Source organism: Stegostoma tigrinum, chromosome 2, assembly GCF_030684315.1.
Source record: "Stegostoma tigrinum isolate sSteTig4 chromosome 2, sSteTig4.hap1, whole genome shotgun sequence".
NCBI lineage: Eukaryota > Metazoa > Chordata > Chondrichthyes > Orectolobiformes > Stegostomatidae > Stegostoma > Stegostoma tigrinum.
The window spans coordinates 63,634,000-63,649,342 of record NC_081355.1 but is presented as its reverse complement, the minus strand read 5'-3'; the positions used below and the strand labels follow the sequence as shown (position 1 = coordinate 63,649,342).

General features: G+C 38.4%; 1 protein-coding gene across 2 annotated transcripts in view; it reads right to left on the bottom strand.

Annotated features, from left to right (window-relative positions):
* Positions 1 to 12,821: 12,821 nt before the first annotated feature.
* The window catches only part of top2b (DNA topoisomerase II beta), a 143,429-nt gene continuing 140,907 nt past the window's right edge, over positions 12,822 to 15,343 (bottom strand). For both annotated transcript variants that reach the window (XM_059654354.1, XM_059654353.1), the window contains one exon: positions 12,822 to 13,322. In XM_059654354.1, the coding sequence (XP_059510337.1) occupies positions 13,146 to 13,322 (177 nt within the window). In that variant the 3' untranslated portion in view covers positions 12,822 to 13,145. The remainder of the gene's footprint in view (positions 13,323 to 15,343) is intronic.

Below are 15,343 nucleotides of genomic sequence, written 5' to 3'. Positions count from 1 at the left end.
ACTTTGCTATCTCTGGCACCAGCACCTGCAGTTCTTGTGATCTCTAAGGGCCTTGGAGATACTTGTGCATAAAACACAGCAAGCTAGCCCACAGGTGCAACAGGTAATCAGGAAGGCTCAGGGAATGTGGGACCTTATTTCAAGAGGATGGGAGTGTAAGAGTAGAGAGGTTTCACTACAACTATACAAGGTGCCGGTGAGACCATACCTAGAGTACTGAAAGCAGTTTTGGACCCCTTATTTAAAGAAAGATATTATTTAATTGGGGGCAGTCCAGAGAAGGTTCATGAAATGATACTTGTTGTGGAGGGATTTTCTTTTGAGCAAAAGATAAACAAGTTGGGACTCTACTCATTGGAGGTTAGAAGAATAAGAGGTCATCTCATTGAAAAATGCACGATTCTTAAGGGGCTTGACAGGGTGAATACTGAAAGGATGTTTCTCGTTATGGGAAAGTCTAGGACCAGTCTAGGGCAGAGCCCCTTGTGTGTATTTAAGACTGAGATAGATAGATTCTCGAACAATAGATGAAAGGGCAGGAAAGTGGGCGTGAAGACCGTGAGATCAATCATGATCCTATGGAATTACGCAGCAGGCTCAAAGGGCTGAATGGTGTACTCCTGTTCCTATTTCTTAAATCTTAAAAATATATAAGTTTGGAACTAATTTCCACAATTAATTGTTAATCTTAAAATTGACTTGTTAAAACTGACTCACTGAAGTAAAGACAAATGTATGGGGTTTGGTCGCACATCCAACATGATCTTCCTGAATGGAGCAACAAGATTCAGGACTAGAAGGGCCTACTCATGGCCCTATGGTCCTTTGATTTTTTTTAATAAATTGCCAAGTTATCTGGGGAAGAACAGATCAAACTGTGTGAAATGCCTTCCGTTAGAGAAAACAGATTTACTGCACAAGTAACCGTTCACTTTCTCCATGCTAGTTAATCTGTAATTTAGCTCGGATCTTTTCCACCATTATTAAACTTATATTCTACTGTTCAATTAAACTGAAATAATCTGTGACTCCAAAGTAATACTGTAATGTTTAAAAATTAAACTGCTCCAAAATTACAGGCAATGGTTTATTGGTCAGTACCAACAGAAAGTTTCAGTCGGGTGACCAATGTACAAATAAAGTACGTGTCGTTATATTAATTTAGCATCTTTGCAATAACACCCAGCACACCCATCACCTCCCTGACCATGCAGAAATCAAGATCTAAGACACACAATAGGAGTTCATAGTCCATGCTGCTTTAATAAGTTATTGGAAACTGCAAGAAGTTTGTATATACTTCCATCTAATGGCAAGAATCAGTAATACTATTCTAGTTATTACCTGAAATCAAAGAGTGAAATTGTACTGGTGAAAGTCATTTCTTTAAATCAAATGGGAATCATGTTCTTAACTTGATCAGATGATATTGTTATGGACTTCTGACTCATATCCAGGGGCTCAAGACAAAATGGTAGGACCAAGGCCACACATGGACAGAATGGAGGCATTCACTGAAACAGTCAAAAATTGATTCGAGGAATTGCAGTGAATGCACTGTCTGTGGAAAAATGTGATATTGGGGTGGGAAGATTTTTCTGGGCTAGTGGTGCATCTTCTGCAGTTTTGTCAAAGATATCAGAATAGCAGCTGAAAGTAAGAGTAAAGTAAAATGTGCTTGACTTTGGAAAGTGAGTGGAAAGCCCAGGAAGAGAATAAATCAGTAGAAATAACAAGAACTGCAAAGTTCGGCACTTTCTTTGTTTCTTCATTTTACTGCTTTTTTAGCGTATGGTTTGGTTTGTTTTACAGTAGTTTAAGATGGCGCTGTCAGTGGTGACACTATACAACATTTTTCAGTGTATTTTGTTATAAGATACATGGAAAATAAATCAAATCATATGTACTGTAGAAGATAACAATTAGATTTATACATTGAAGTTTTAGGTCTAGAAAAGGAGCATCTGTTTGAGAAACTGGATAAAGCTTCTCTCAAATAAATGCAAACCATCATAGGGTTTATATGTCCTAAAATGTTGGGGCCATGTTAACTTAAAAGTTTAACATCTAGAAAGTTTAGACCACAAAAGAGCAGGTAGCCTTGCTTAGTTAAAGAACAAGAGACAAATGCTTGCAATCCTTGCAGTCAGGGCAACTTAGACCGAAGTATTTTTCTGTTTTTGGAGTTAGAGATAAATTAATTTAAAAGCATTTAGTAAACTTTCAAAGGTTATAATAGTGTTATAATCTATTTTGTGGATTGTGGATAAGGATTAACTTAAGTTTGACGTTCATGGGGGAAAGAAGTTGGAAAGTTGCCTAGTTTGAAGCTTATACAAAAATCAAAGTGGTCTTCACCGACTCTTGTGGGAAAAGGAAGCACGTAGCAGATTAGTGTGAAAGTACTGAGAAGGCAACCAGAAGAAAGGATAAGGCATTCACAGTTAAGAAACAGTAAATTAAAGCCTTATTTCTGAGAATAGTTGGAAGTGAAGAGAATTAGTTTTCAGTAGACTGTGGCAATTTTTGGGTGATCTCAACTGAAGTAAATAACTTTAAGATATCATTAAGTTTAAGAGAATTCTTGCAGCAAGTAAGAAGTGAACTGAGAGCATAACAAATGCAATTAAAGACATATAGCGAAGTTAATCTTGCTTGTTTTGGTTGGCATAGTTCTATTGGTACAAGCGAGATGTTCAGATTTCTTTTTGAATGTTAATGGCTTTGAACCAGATTGTAACAAAATGCTATTTTGTAACTATACTACACCTGTTTTACTGTTTTGGTGCTGTAAATAAACATATCTTTTTCTTGAAATTATATACATGTAATCATTCATTGTCAATGAACTATCAATGTCTAAACCATTTGTTTCTGTCCCACTCTGTCCATTAGCTTTTCACTAACTTTTTCCAAGTGACCAATATGCACCTTTCTATAGGGTTACATTGCTAATCAACAATTACCTTTACCTTTCTAAAGCTCATGAGAGAGGTTTAGATGTGACATGTTCTGCATTGTATGGGGGAATAGCTTTCAGAGCGTCTCTGTCATGCAGTTGAATTTGGAAACTAACAACTGAAGCGGAGCTCAGAGTAAGCAAGACTTTGAGTTTGAGTGGGGAAGAAGGCAATGGAACATTGGAGTATCCAGTTGGTTGTCGTACATCAATTGAACATATAACGTTACCATAAAAAATTAAAAATGAAAACTGTTTTACTGATAACACAATACACAGACAATAGATAAAGTAAGTGAGCTAATGCCCGGTAAAATGTTGGAGCTAAATTAACTATACATCTCCAGAAACAAAACTTGAGTTGAGAAGTGTGGCAGCAAAATATTTGTCTGCATTATCACTGTGTTAGAAATAGTTAGTGGTGCATTGATAACATCAATGGCCCTGTAACCCAGAATCACAGACTGATGGTGTAGGTTCAAATCCCACCATTATAAATGTTAGAATGTAGACTTAACAAAGATCTGGAATTAAATCTAGACCATTGTTAATTGCCATTAAACTCAAATTGATTCATTTGTGCCCTTTAGGAAAGGAAATCCTCTAAATCTAGTCCATTGTTAATTGCCTTAAAAATCAAACTGATTCACTTTTGCCCTTTAGAGAAAGAAGTCTTTTCCTGGTCTGTCCACTTGTGACTCCAGACCCACAGAAATGTAATAAACTCTTAACTGACTTCTGAAATGACCAAAGAAGCCATTCTGCTCAAGTCAATTTGGAGTGGCAATAAGTCCTGGCCAAATCAATATTACATATTTCCCCTGAATGGCTTTTAAAAATGCAATTTTTTTGGGAATACATGTTTTCATGCAAAATACATATCTTCGAATGGGACTTGAGTTTGGGAAATGGTTGTCTTGTTTCCAGTTGGAACTCTTCTCTGTCTGACATTGAAGGCCTAAAATCTTCCATTTTAATGAAGTGGGACACCTTCATTCAGCATGCTGCATTCAAAAGGGAGACAAAAAGCGCGAAAGAACAGACTAGTTAGCTTAGCATTGGTCATAGGAAAGATGTTAGAAGATATTACATAAGACATTGTAGTAAGGCACAGGGAAAATTAGGAAAGTAATCAGGAAGAACCAACATGGTTTTTTACAATAATGGGGATCATTTCTAACTGACTTATGCATGTTCTTTGCAGTGCTATGGATAAAGGGAAACTGGTAGATATACTGCACTTAGATTTCTTGAAATCAGTTAATAAGGTATCACATCAAAGGCTAATGAGAAAAATAAATGCTCATTGTAGGAAGGAGGACATTGGCATGAATTGACAGAAGAATGATTAGCACACAGGGAACAATAGGCATAAATTGGTCATTTTCTGATTGGCAAGGTGCAATGAATAGTGTGCCATCAGGATCAGCACTGGGGTCTCAATGCTTTGTAACTTATATAAGTGGCTTTGATAAAGGCACCGGTTGTTTAGTTGCTGTATTTGCTGACACCACAAACATAGGTGGAAAAGTATGTTCTGAGGAGAATATAAGGAAACTGCAAAGGATACAGATAGGTTAAGTGAGTGAACAAACTTCTGGCAAATTGAGTATAATATGGAAAAATGCAAGATTGTCCATATAAGTAAGAGGATTAAACAAAGCATATTATTAAAATGATGAGGGATTGAAGTATTCTAACATGCAAAGGGATCCGCATATCTAAATCCACAAATGTTAACATGCATACACCAAGCAATTAGGAAAACTAATGGAATGTGTCAAGACCATACCTTTGTTTTTTTGCTGCATTTTTGATTTATCGACTGGAATAGAAAAGGAACTACTTTAAAAACTAAGAATAGTAGAAGGGATGCTGCATTTTTAAAAAGCAAAGTAACCACACCTATTTACATTGTTGCTTGTTCAAGCATTTAGGTGGGGTGAGGTGCGCGGTAGTTTTTGGTGGTTACTGAAGGTGAGCTGAAGCCAAGAGCGAGTACAAAGGGAGATTTGACTGGCAACAAGAAACTGATTGACAATTGATCATTACCGTATAGAACAATGACAAAGGCTTTCTGCTCGTCAACAACTTTGCGATTGGCTCCCAGCTAGCTGGACAGTTTATGGGTCAGAAAAAGATAGTCAGAAATCTTCATATCTCTGAAAAGGGAGGCAGTATCCTTTCTCCATAGTTAAATAAAACCCTAAAGCCCGAAGAAAACCTATTTATTTTTCCTCATCAGCTGCTGCATTCAACCACTATCAGAGAATTGATACATTATGATCCAATTACTTCATGCTAACTGCAAACAAGTCAAAGTGCCTGAAGAAGCCAGATTGAGAAGCAGCAACTCCTGGCAATTGAAAAGTGTAATCTCAGCGAACGCTTCGGACGGGAGCCATCAAACAACCTCCTTGGTTTCCCCTCCATCCATAACACTATACTTTTTTCCCAATTGTCTGTATATATGTGTAGGGAGAGTTTTATACGGGGGCAAGAGTTTGAATGAGAGTTATATGTTGACAGTTTGTTATTGTTTACCTGTGGCTAGGGTTTAATCATTTAGAGTCAGAGTCATACTACACAGAAGCAGACCCTTTGGTCCAATTTGTCTATGTTGACCAGGTTTCCCAAGCTAAACTAGTCCCATATCCTTCTAAATCTTTCCTATTCATATACCTGTCCAATATCTTTCAAATGCTACAACTGTACCTGTACCTACCACTTCCTCTGGTCAATCATTCAATATATGAATCACGCACTGTGTTAAAAAGTTGCGCCTCAGGTCCCTTTTAAATCTTTCTCCTCCCACCTTAAAAATATGTCCCCTAGTTTTGAACTCACCCACCCTAACGAAAAGACCTTTGCTATTTACCTTATCTGTTCCCCTCATGATTTTATAAATCTTCATAATATCACCCCTCAACCTGCTACACTCCAGTGAAAAAGTTCCAACTTACCCAGCCTCTCCTTGTAACTTAACGTTCTTGCGAAGATTTATAGTGTGCATTGTGGATGAGGTTGTTGGCTTGCTCTCCGAACTGGCTGGTTATCATACAGGTGTTTTGTTACCATGCTAGGTAACATCGTCAATGCGGCCTCTGATGAAGCAATGTTGTTCCACTCTGCTTGGAATTTATACGATCCGGTCTGTTAAGTTGGGTTGTGTCATTTCCAATTCCGTTTTGCAAGGGTTTGTATATGGGATTTAATTCCACATGTTTGTTGATTGTATTACGGGTGAAAAACTAGGCCTCCAGGAATTCCCATGTGTGTCTCTGGTTGGCTTGAGCTAGGATGGTCACATTGTCCCAGTTAAATTGATGGCCTTCATTGTCTGAGTGCACAGCAATGAGGGAAAGTTTGTCATGTCATTTTGCTGCTAACTAGTGTTCATGTATGTGTGTTACCATGATTCCTAGTGGTCGCAGGAGTCACATTATCAGTTCTGATATGTTCTTGATATGGAGTAGTGTGACCAGTGTCTTGGGGCGTACTGTGTCCTCTTGGCTTCGTCTATCTAGTAGGCATCTGTGGATAAGATGACACAGTACACCCCAAGACACTGGAGACACGGCACTAGAACAAGAACATATCAGAACTGACAAGACTCCTATGATCACTAGGAATCATGGAAACACACAAACCACAGCCACACTGCAATAAACACTCACAAGGACCAAAGATCCCAGACCCATGACATGCTGGACCAGCATAGTTTACAAAATATCTTGCAATGACTGCAACTAACATTACATCAGAGAGATCAGAACTAGCCATGAGGACAGATGAACACCAGCTAGCAGCAAAACGATACAACAAACTTTCCCTCATCTCAGTGCACTCAGACAATGAAGGCCATCAATTTAACCGGGGCAATGTGACCATTTAGCTCAAGCCAATCATAGACACGGACAGGAATTCCGAGAGACCTGGTTTGCAACCATAATACAATCAACAAACATGTAGAATTAGACCCCATATTCAAACCCTTGCAGAACAGAACAAGAAATGACACAACCCAACTTAACAGACCGGATGATATAAATTCCACCTGGAGTAAAACCACATTGCTTCATTGGAGGCCACACTGATGATGTTACCTGGCATGGTAATGAAACATCTGTACAATAACCAGCCAGCTCAGCAAACAAGCCAACAACCTCTCCTTATAACTCAAATCCCCAGTCTCAGTAATGCCCTCGTAAATCTTTTCTGCACCCTCTCCAATGTAATAAAATCCTTCCTTAAGCAGTTGTAACAAATAGTCATTGGTATTGAGTAGTAAAACCTGTTCCATGCTTTTTCAGACCCAGGCTAACAAGGCAGGTAATTTGGGAATTTTGGATACTTTGGTAAAATCTGTAACTTTTGTGATGACTTCAGAAATACTGGCTTCATTTCCAGCATGTGACTCAGTGAGGCATGGCAAATGTCATGAAAAGTGGAGGAGTAGTACCTCATATTCCACTTTGGAACCTACAACCCAATGGTTTCAACATGGACTTTACTAGCTTCAAAACCTCCCCACCCCCGTCCTCATCCCATGACCAACCCTCACTCCCATCCCTGCCTCCCTGACCTATCTGTCTTCTCTCTTGCCTATCTGCTCCTCCCTCTTCAATGACCAATCCCCACCACTAACTACCTACACTCACCTATCAGCATCCCATCTCCCTTCCTCAGCACAACCCCCCCTATTTATTTCAGAATCACCTTCCCCCTCCCATTTCTGAAGAAATACCAGCTTTCCTGCTCCTCTGATGCCACCTGGCCTGTTGTGTTCCTCCAGCTCCACACTGTGTTATCTTATGGAAAATGTCTTTGTTTATTAAGGAGGGGATTAGAGTACAAAAGCTGGTGCAGACACGGCTGAATGGCACAATAAACTGATTATTTGAGGGGTTATACTTTATTTATACAGGGCATTGATGACTCCACAAAGGGAGCATTTCTTATTCGTCCTGATCTCCTTACTGAAAGGAAGGCTTGAGCTATGATGGTCACATTGTCCCAGTTAAATTGATGGCCTTCATTGTCTGAATGCACTGACACGAGAGAGTTCATTGTGTCATTTTGCTGCTAGCTGGTGTTCGTATATTTATAAATAAATTTTAAAAGTGGACAAGTCATCTTGGGAATAAACATCAGCTTGTATCTGTTGAAATTTAGAACAGTAAGAAGCAATTTGATTAAAACATAAAGTACTGTAGATTCTTAAAAGAATGGATAGGGAAAGATTGTTTCCTCTTGTAGGAAAATCTAGAACAAACAGTTATTGATTTAAAAAAGTCATTTATTTAAAACGAAAGAGCTGATCACCGACTTCAGGAAGCACAGAGGAAGCTCTACCTACATCAATGGAGCTGAGGTGGAGATAGTTGAGAGCATCAAGTTTCTAGGGGTGATGAACACCAACAATGTCCTGGAATACCCACATTGATGCAATGGTCAAGAAGGCACAACTACACCTCTACTTCATCAGGAGGTTAAGAAAATTCAGCATGTCTATAAGGACTCTTACCAACTTTTATGGATGCACAATAGAATGCTTTCTATCCGGATACATCACAGCTTGGTATGGCAACTGCTCTGCCCAGGACTATAAGAAATTACAGGAAGTTGTGAACTCAGCCCAGTCTACCGTGCAAGCCAGCCTTCATTCCATTGGCTCCATCTATAATTCTTATTGCCTCAGAAAGGCAGCAAACATTATCAAAGACACATTCCACCCTGCTTATAATCTCTTGCAACCTCTTCTGTTAGGCCGAAGATTAAAAACAAACTTGAACATCCATATCAGCAGGTTAAAGCTTAGCTTCTTCCCCAGTTATTAGACTTCTGAATGGACCTCTCAAATATCAAATCTACCGTGAATGTTGCTTTTTGTGCATCTTCTCTGAAGCTGTAACTTTGTATTCCTGTCAGTTCAATAACCCTATGATCTTTGAATGGTATGATTTGCCTGTACTGCACACAAAACAAAACTTGTAACTGTACCTAGGTACATATGACAAGAAAAACTCAAATCAAAATACACATGGAAATTACCTTTCTTTGAGGGTCCCAATTCTTTGAACCCCCCTCTGCAAAAAACCACATCTCTGAATATTATCATTCTGATAAATCTGGACAGCACTCTGTTTTGCAGCTATGTCACGGTAAGGCACTCCACTTTTCACTGTCTGACTTGAAATTGAAACCAGCAATTCAATCAGATTTGTTCCTCATAGTCCATGAATTTGTACAAAGAATGGTTTCAACACTACAGCTCATCCTCCTGCTGTTTTGTTTTCTCACGTTTATTTCTCACTCCTGATTTAATTCTATTACTTATTCTAATTTTTCCTTTATTGTATATTGCCTAAAGCAAAATTTGACGATTACTCTCATCCTTTTTAACTGTTTAGAATCTTTTCAATTACTTTTTCTACTTAAATTCCCAATCTTCATTTAATAACCAATATTTCTGCCCAAGTTATTCGGAAAAATAAAGTTAAAAATATAAAATCAGTGAATTAGACACAGGAGGCATAGATGTTTAACATACCTGTGTAAATCTCTATCTCTCCTCTCAACAGATTCAATATAAAATTATGCAATAAAGTCATGCTGAAATTTAAATGTAAAGAAAGCCATCAGAGGAATTATACTTCATACGTGAGTTACCATTTTCTCTAACAAGAGGAAGTATGACCACTTCAATTAAAATAAAATCAAGAAAATATATTTTGGTGCCTGAATCAATCTGTCCATAATTTATACTTTTGTGGCTTTGATTTTGATAGTTTTCTTGGAAGGCTCAGGGTTTATTTGTTATTTTGCCTTGGAACTGGAAATTTTTAAGAAATTTCTACTTGGTATTGCTCCCTCAAACATCACAGCCCAGATATTCCGATAGCCAGTTAGTCACTGGAACAGTGGAGGTTGGGATTGTCTGGACCAAAGTACAATCTCGGATGCAGCAGACTCCCATAATCGTGAATTGGTCACGAACTTAAAGATTCTGATAGGCAATTTCCCTGCATCTGTATTCCTCCAACAGAATCCATTAAAGTAGAGGCATTTAGAGGGTTCTGCTTTAGTCAAGCTGTTAATTAAGTTAGAATATTGAAAACCTATTTTAATTTCTGGGTGATTACTGCATTGACTGCGCTGCCAACTTGCCACTGAGTCAGAGATCATAGAGTCTGTTTCCATGCTGTATGACTCTTCGATCCAACCAGTCTATGCTAAGCATAATCCCAAACTAAACTAGTCCGGCTTTCTTGCTTTTAGTCCATATTCTTCCAAATGTTTCTTATTCATGTAGTTATCTAAATGTCTTTTAAACATTGTAACTGTACCCACAGGCATCACTACCTCGGAAAGTAGTCTACACACGAACCACTTGCTGTGCAAAAAATTGCCCCTTGTATTTTTTAAAATCTTTCTCCCTTCACTTTAAAAATGTGGCCCTTAGTCTTGAAATCCTCCACACTAGGGAAAAGACATCTGCCGTTCACCTTATCTACATCCCAAATGGTTTTATAAGCATCTGAGAGTTCACCCCTCAACCTCCTAGGAAAAAAATGTCAGCCTACCTAACCTCTTCCGATAATTCAGATCCACCAAACCTGGCAACATCTTGGTAAATTTCTTCTGCATCTTCTCCAATTTAATAATATCCTTCCTATAACAGGGTGATCAGAACTGGACACCGTATTCCAGAAGAGGCTTCACCAACATCCTGTACAACAATAATATCTCAATTCCCTACTCAAAAAGCCTGAGCAATGAAGGCAAGTATGCTAAATACCTTCTGATGCAGACTTCAAAGAATTAGGTGCCTGAACCTCTAGGTGTCTCTGTTCTACAACACACTGAAGGCCGTATTTTTAATTGCAGTAGTCCTGCCCTTGTTTGTTTTGCCAAAATGCAATACCTCACACTTATCCAAAGTTAAATGCCATCTGCCACTCTATAACTCATTGACTCAAATGATCAAAATCTCTTTGTATTCTTGGAATATCTTCTTCACGATACACTTTAGCACTAATTGTGGTGTAACCCACAAACTTACTAACCGAGCCTGCCATATTCTCATCTAAATCATTTTTACACATGACAAACATAAGTGACTCAGCACCAATCTTTGGAACACTGCTGGTCACAGGCCTCCATCCCAAAAAAAAACCCTCTCTAATATCACTCCTGTCGTTAAGCCAATTTTGAATCCAATTGGCAAGCTCACCCTAAATCCCATATGATCTAACTGCACTAAATACTCTACCATTTAGAATTTTGTCAAAGGCTTTACTGAAGTCAAGTAAACAACGTCTGCCACTCTGCCCTCAATTTTCTTGGTTACTGCCTCACAAGACTCAATCAAGTTTGGTAGATTTGATTTTCCTCGCAGAAAACCATGCTATCCTTGTTCATTCCTTGCCTCTTCAAATGCACGTAAATCCTATCTCTCAAAATCACTTCCAATAACTTACCCACCACCAAAGTCTGACTCCCAGGTCTATAGTTCCCAAACTTCACCATATATCCCTTCTTCAACAAAGGCACAGCACCCATAGTTGTAGACGATGCAAATATTTCTGCAAGGGGCCCTGCAATTTCCTCCTTATCTCATTCTGCCCCACTCCACCAATCTTACCTTCCCCAACCCATTTTTACATTTTGGACAGACAAACATCTCCAACTCAACATAATTTTGTCCATCCATTCTTTCCCAAACCCTCGAACTGGACCTGGACCCAATCCATCCAAACCTCCTCGCCTTGACACTTCTGCCACAGCCACCTGAACATCCCTTTCTCCGCCAGATCCAACAATCCACAAATCACCAAACCAGACTGCTAATCCCCCCAAAGCATTCCATCACTTCGCTGGCACTGTATCCACCTGCACTGCAAAGCCCTTAACCAAAAACAATCCTAAGCCAATACTTACCCTCTTTCCTTTCATAGGAGCTGTTACAGTAGCTGGTTCTTCTGTTGAATATTTAAAACAAGAAAATCACAAAACACAGCAACTACTGTTATGAAATGTTGGGTATAGTTTGACCTCCCAATTATCCTGCCCAATGGGGGAAATGTTGGATTTCAGGTGTGGTCTGTACTTCTGAAGGAGTCAGATTGGAATTGCTGGCTAATAATGTGGATTTCTGTCCTACTATGAACATGTAGGTGTGAAGGTGCAATTTGACTGTGACAGCGCTAGCCACTCAGAATATCCTGGCCATGGTCAAAAACATTATTGCTAGTACCAAATCCTGTTCATCGATCACTCTTGCTTACTGACACACATCACTGTTAAGCATCATTTTTGATGCTAAACTGTTAAATTCCGCATTCCTCAATGGCCTGGCCCCTCCCAGGTGTTGCATAAAGGGGAGACAGAGAGAGAGAGTGAAAATGGCAGAGATAAAGTGTCAGCTATAATCATATTGAATGCTGGAGCACATTTGATGCATCAAATGGCTTATTGTTGCTCCTATTCCCTACATTCTCCTCATTTCTGCAATCCCTTCAAAGTCCTCCAAGATATCTGCACTCATCTAATTATGGTTGACTGAACATCTCTGATTTTTAATTGTTTGATCATGAATGGTACTGTTTATCACTGTCAAAGCCTGAAACTCTGGTACACCTTCCCTAAATCATCAAGTACTTAGAACAGGATGTTTCATGTAAAAGTGCATTTTACAATTGGGCTTTTGGCCATCTATACCACGAGTACGTTATGTGATTTGGTGTCTTTTTAAATAATGGTTTTGAGAGTTATGGTATGATTACAATAAACTTATATAAAGTAGGTATTGTTCATGTCCATTTATTTATTCAATAGTAATGCAATCACTGAACAAAAGTCCATTTCTAAAAGTTTATTTCAAGATCATTTAAAAAAAACGCATTCAGTTTTGCAATTCTTTTTCACTTAAACAGTTAAAATGTGCTTTCAGCATTCTATTACATCTCTACAAGACTACTCAAAACAGACATGAATTTTGTAAGTAGTAAAAAAGTGAATAAAATTGCATGTATGCATGATAAAATGTTAAGAACATCTACACACAATAAAAACAGGTACAATTTCACAAAAACCGAGCCAAAATGTACAAAAGAACCAGATAGAAGAGACAAAAATAAAGAGACACAAGGTACATTATTTTGCTTCAATATTTTTAAAACAGTTAATCATACATATCATCATCATAGTCATCTTCATCTGATTCTATAAAATATTTCACCTCTTTCTTAGCTCGGCCCAGCCTTGATTGAGATGCATCAGGATGCATGCTTCGAACACCATCAACTGGCTCAAAATCATTTTCACCGTCTTCCTCATCATATACTGACTTTTTAGATTTCTAGGGTTAAAACACAAACTTAAAATCAAATCAGAACTATTTTTAAGTTTAGTACATTCGACACATATAAAGGAAGTTGTTGCATGCATGAATCTAGATTCGAATGACAATATTATGTTTGTTTTACTTTGCCAGTCACAGCAAATATCTCAAGTAGTACCCTTCTAATAAAAAACTATTGGACTGCTCTTGTAAGGTCAATTACATTTTCTTTCCCTTTTAGTACAACATTATCTGCAAATTCTCCTGCTCTCATTTACAAGTCTGCTCTGCCCATACCTGAAGTTCTTTGACAGGAACAGCAAGTATTAACATTTTGAATGTGGAGGTGCTGGTGTTGGACTGGGGTGGACAAAGTCAGAAATCACATGACACCAGGTTACAGTCCAATAGGTTTATTTGAAATCACAAGCTTTTGGAGCGCTGCTCCTTCATCAGGTGAAGTGGAGGGATCGACCTATAAATCCCTCCACTTCAACTGACAAAGGAGCAGCGCTGCAAAAGCTTGTGATTTCAAATAAACCTGCTGGACTATAACCTAGTGTCATGTAACTTCTAAAACTTTGGAAGTTAACGTGAGACAAGTACATAACGAAATGACAAAGGAAATTCCAAGCAGCACTGAAGAAAGTTTCAAGAACCTGTTTGTATATAATTGTCATAAAACTTCATAAAATCTAATAACCTGTATGCAGCTTAAAACTAGGGCCACTACCACTGCACTCCAAGACCCTTTCGAAAAATTGGACAGATATAAATTTTGTTCAATCAGTGTATACATAAACAAGGCATGAATTGGAAGGTGCAAATTAGTGGGGAAACTGAAGGGTTTCTCCAGACAGAGCATATAGAAAAAATAAAAGTAAACCAGCACTGGCATGATAGGCTAAATGGTCTTGTTTCATATTGTAACATCCTATATTTCTTTTCAGTGGAAATAAATGAGATGATGGAAGAGGAATGTTGGTATTGTGGTTTCCTATAATGTGACATGCATTCAATTTTTAGCAAAAATAAAGATGAGGATTCAACTACTACTATACCTGCTTATCAAGCATGATGAATTCAACAAATCAACACCTCTTCAGTACCTTCTGCCAAAGAGATCTAGCACACAGCTTCAAGTACAAGAAGCTTATGATCACTAAAAACACAAGCATTCAAACTGCACTTTGTAAGTAAGCAATTTTTTTCCAAAACAGCAGGATATGCATGCAACTTGAAGTGATCACACTAATGATGCTAATCCTAGCTATATATGGATAATTAAATTTTAAAATAAAAAAGGTTCCATATGATTAATGAAAACAACTTTAATACTGCTTACAAATTTCGAACCATTTGTGAAAGGAGGTGTTCAGAGGTTCAAAATAGCCAAATCTTAAACTTTTTAAACTAAAAGAAGTAATCTCAATTTGAAATGGACAGTAACGCATCAAAAACTTACCTAGAACAATGTTGTGAAACATAGCAACTGATGGTGAATGGAGTATTGATTACCCAGACTCTCAACTGCCCTAGCAAGTCATTCAGTTGTATCCATGAATACAAAGTCTCAATAAAGAAATAAAACTGGATGGACCTAGGCTCCATAAATGACAACAGTAAACACAGCCCTGTTGACCATGCAAAGTCATCCTTACTCACATGTGGGGGCTGGTGCCAAAATTGGGAGAGTTGTCTCAGAGACTAGTCAAGTAACAGCTTCATGTTGTCTGTGGGTATAATTCTGTCAGGAAGCCTATATCCCAAACAATACCATCACCATCCTTGAATGTGCCCTCTCCAACAGGACAGACCCAGCAGAAGTGGTGACACACTGATATACAGTAGGGAGGGCGTTGCCCCAGGAGACCTCAACATCGATTCTGGACCCCATGAAATCTCATGATATAAGGTTAAACATGAGCAAGAAAACACCCTGTTGATCACTAAGTACTGCTCTCCTCCATGTTGATCAACACTTTGAGGAAGCACAAAACAGGCAAGGGTGCAAATGTACTCCCGGTGAGGTTTTTTTA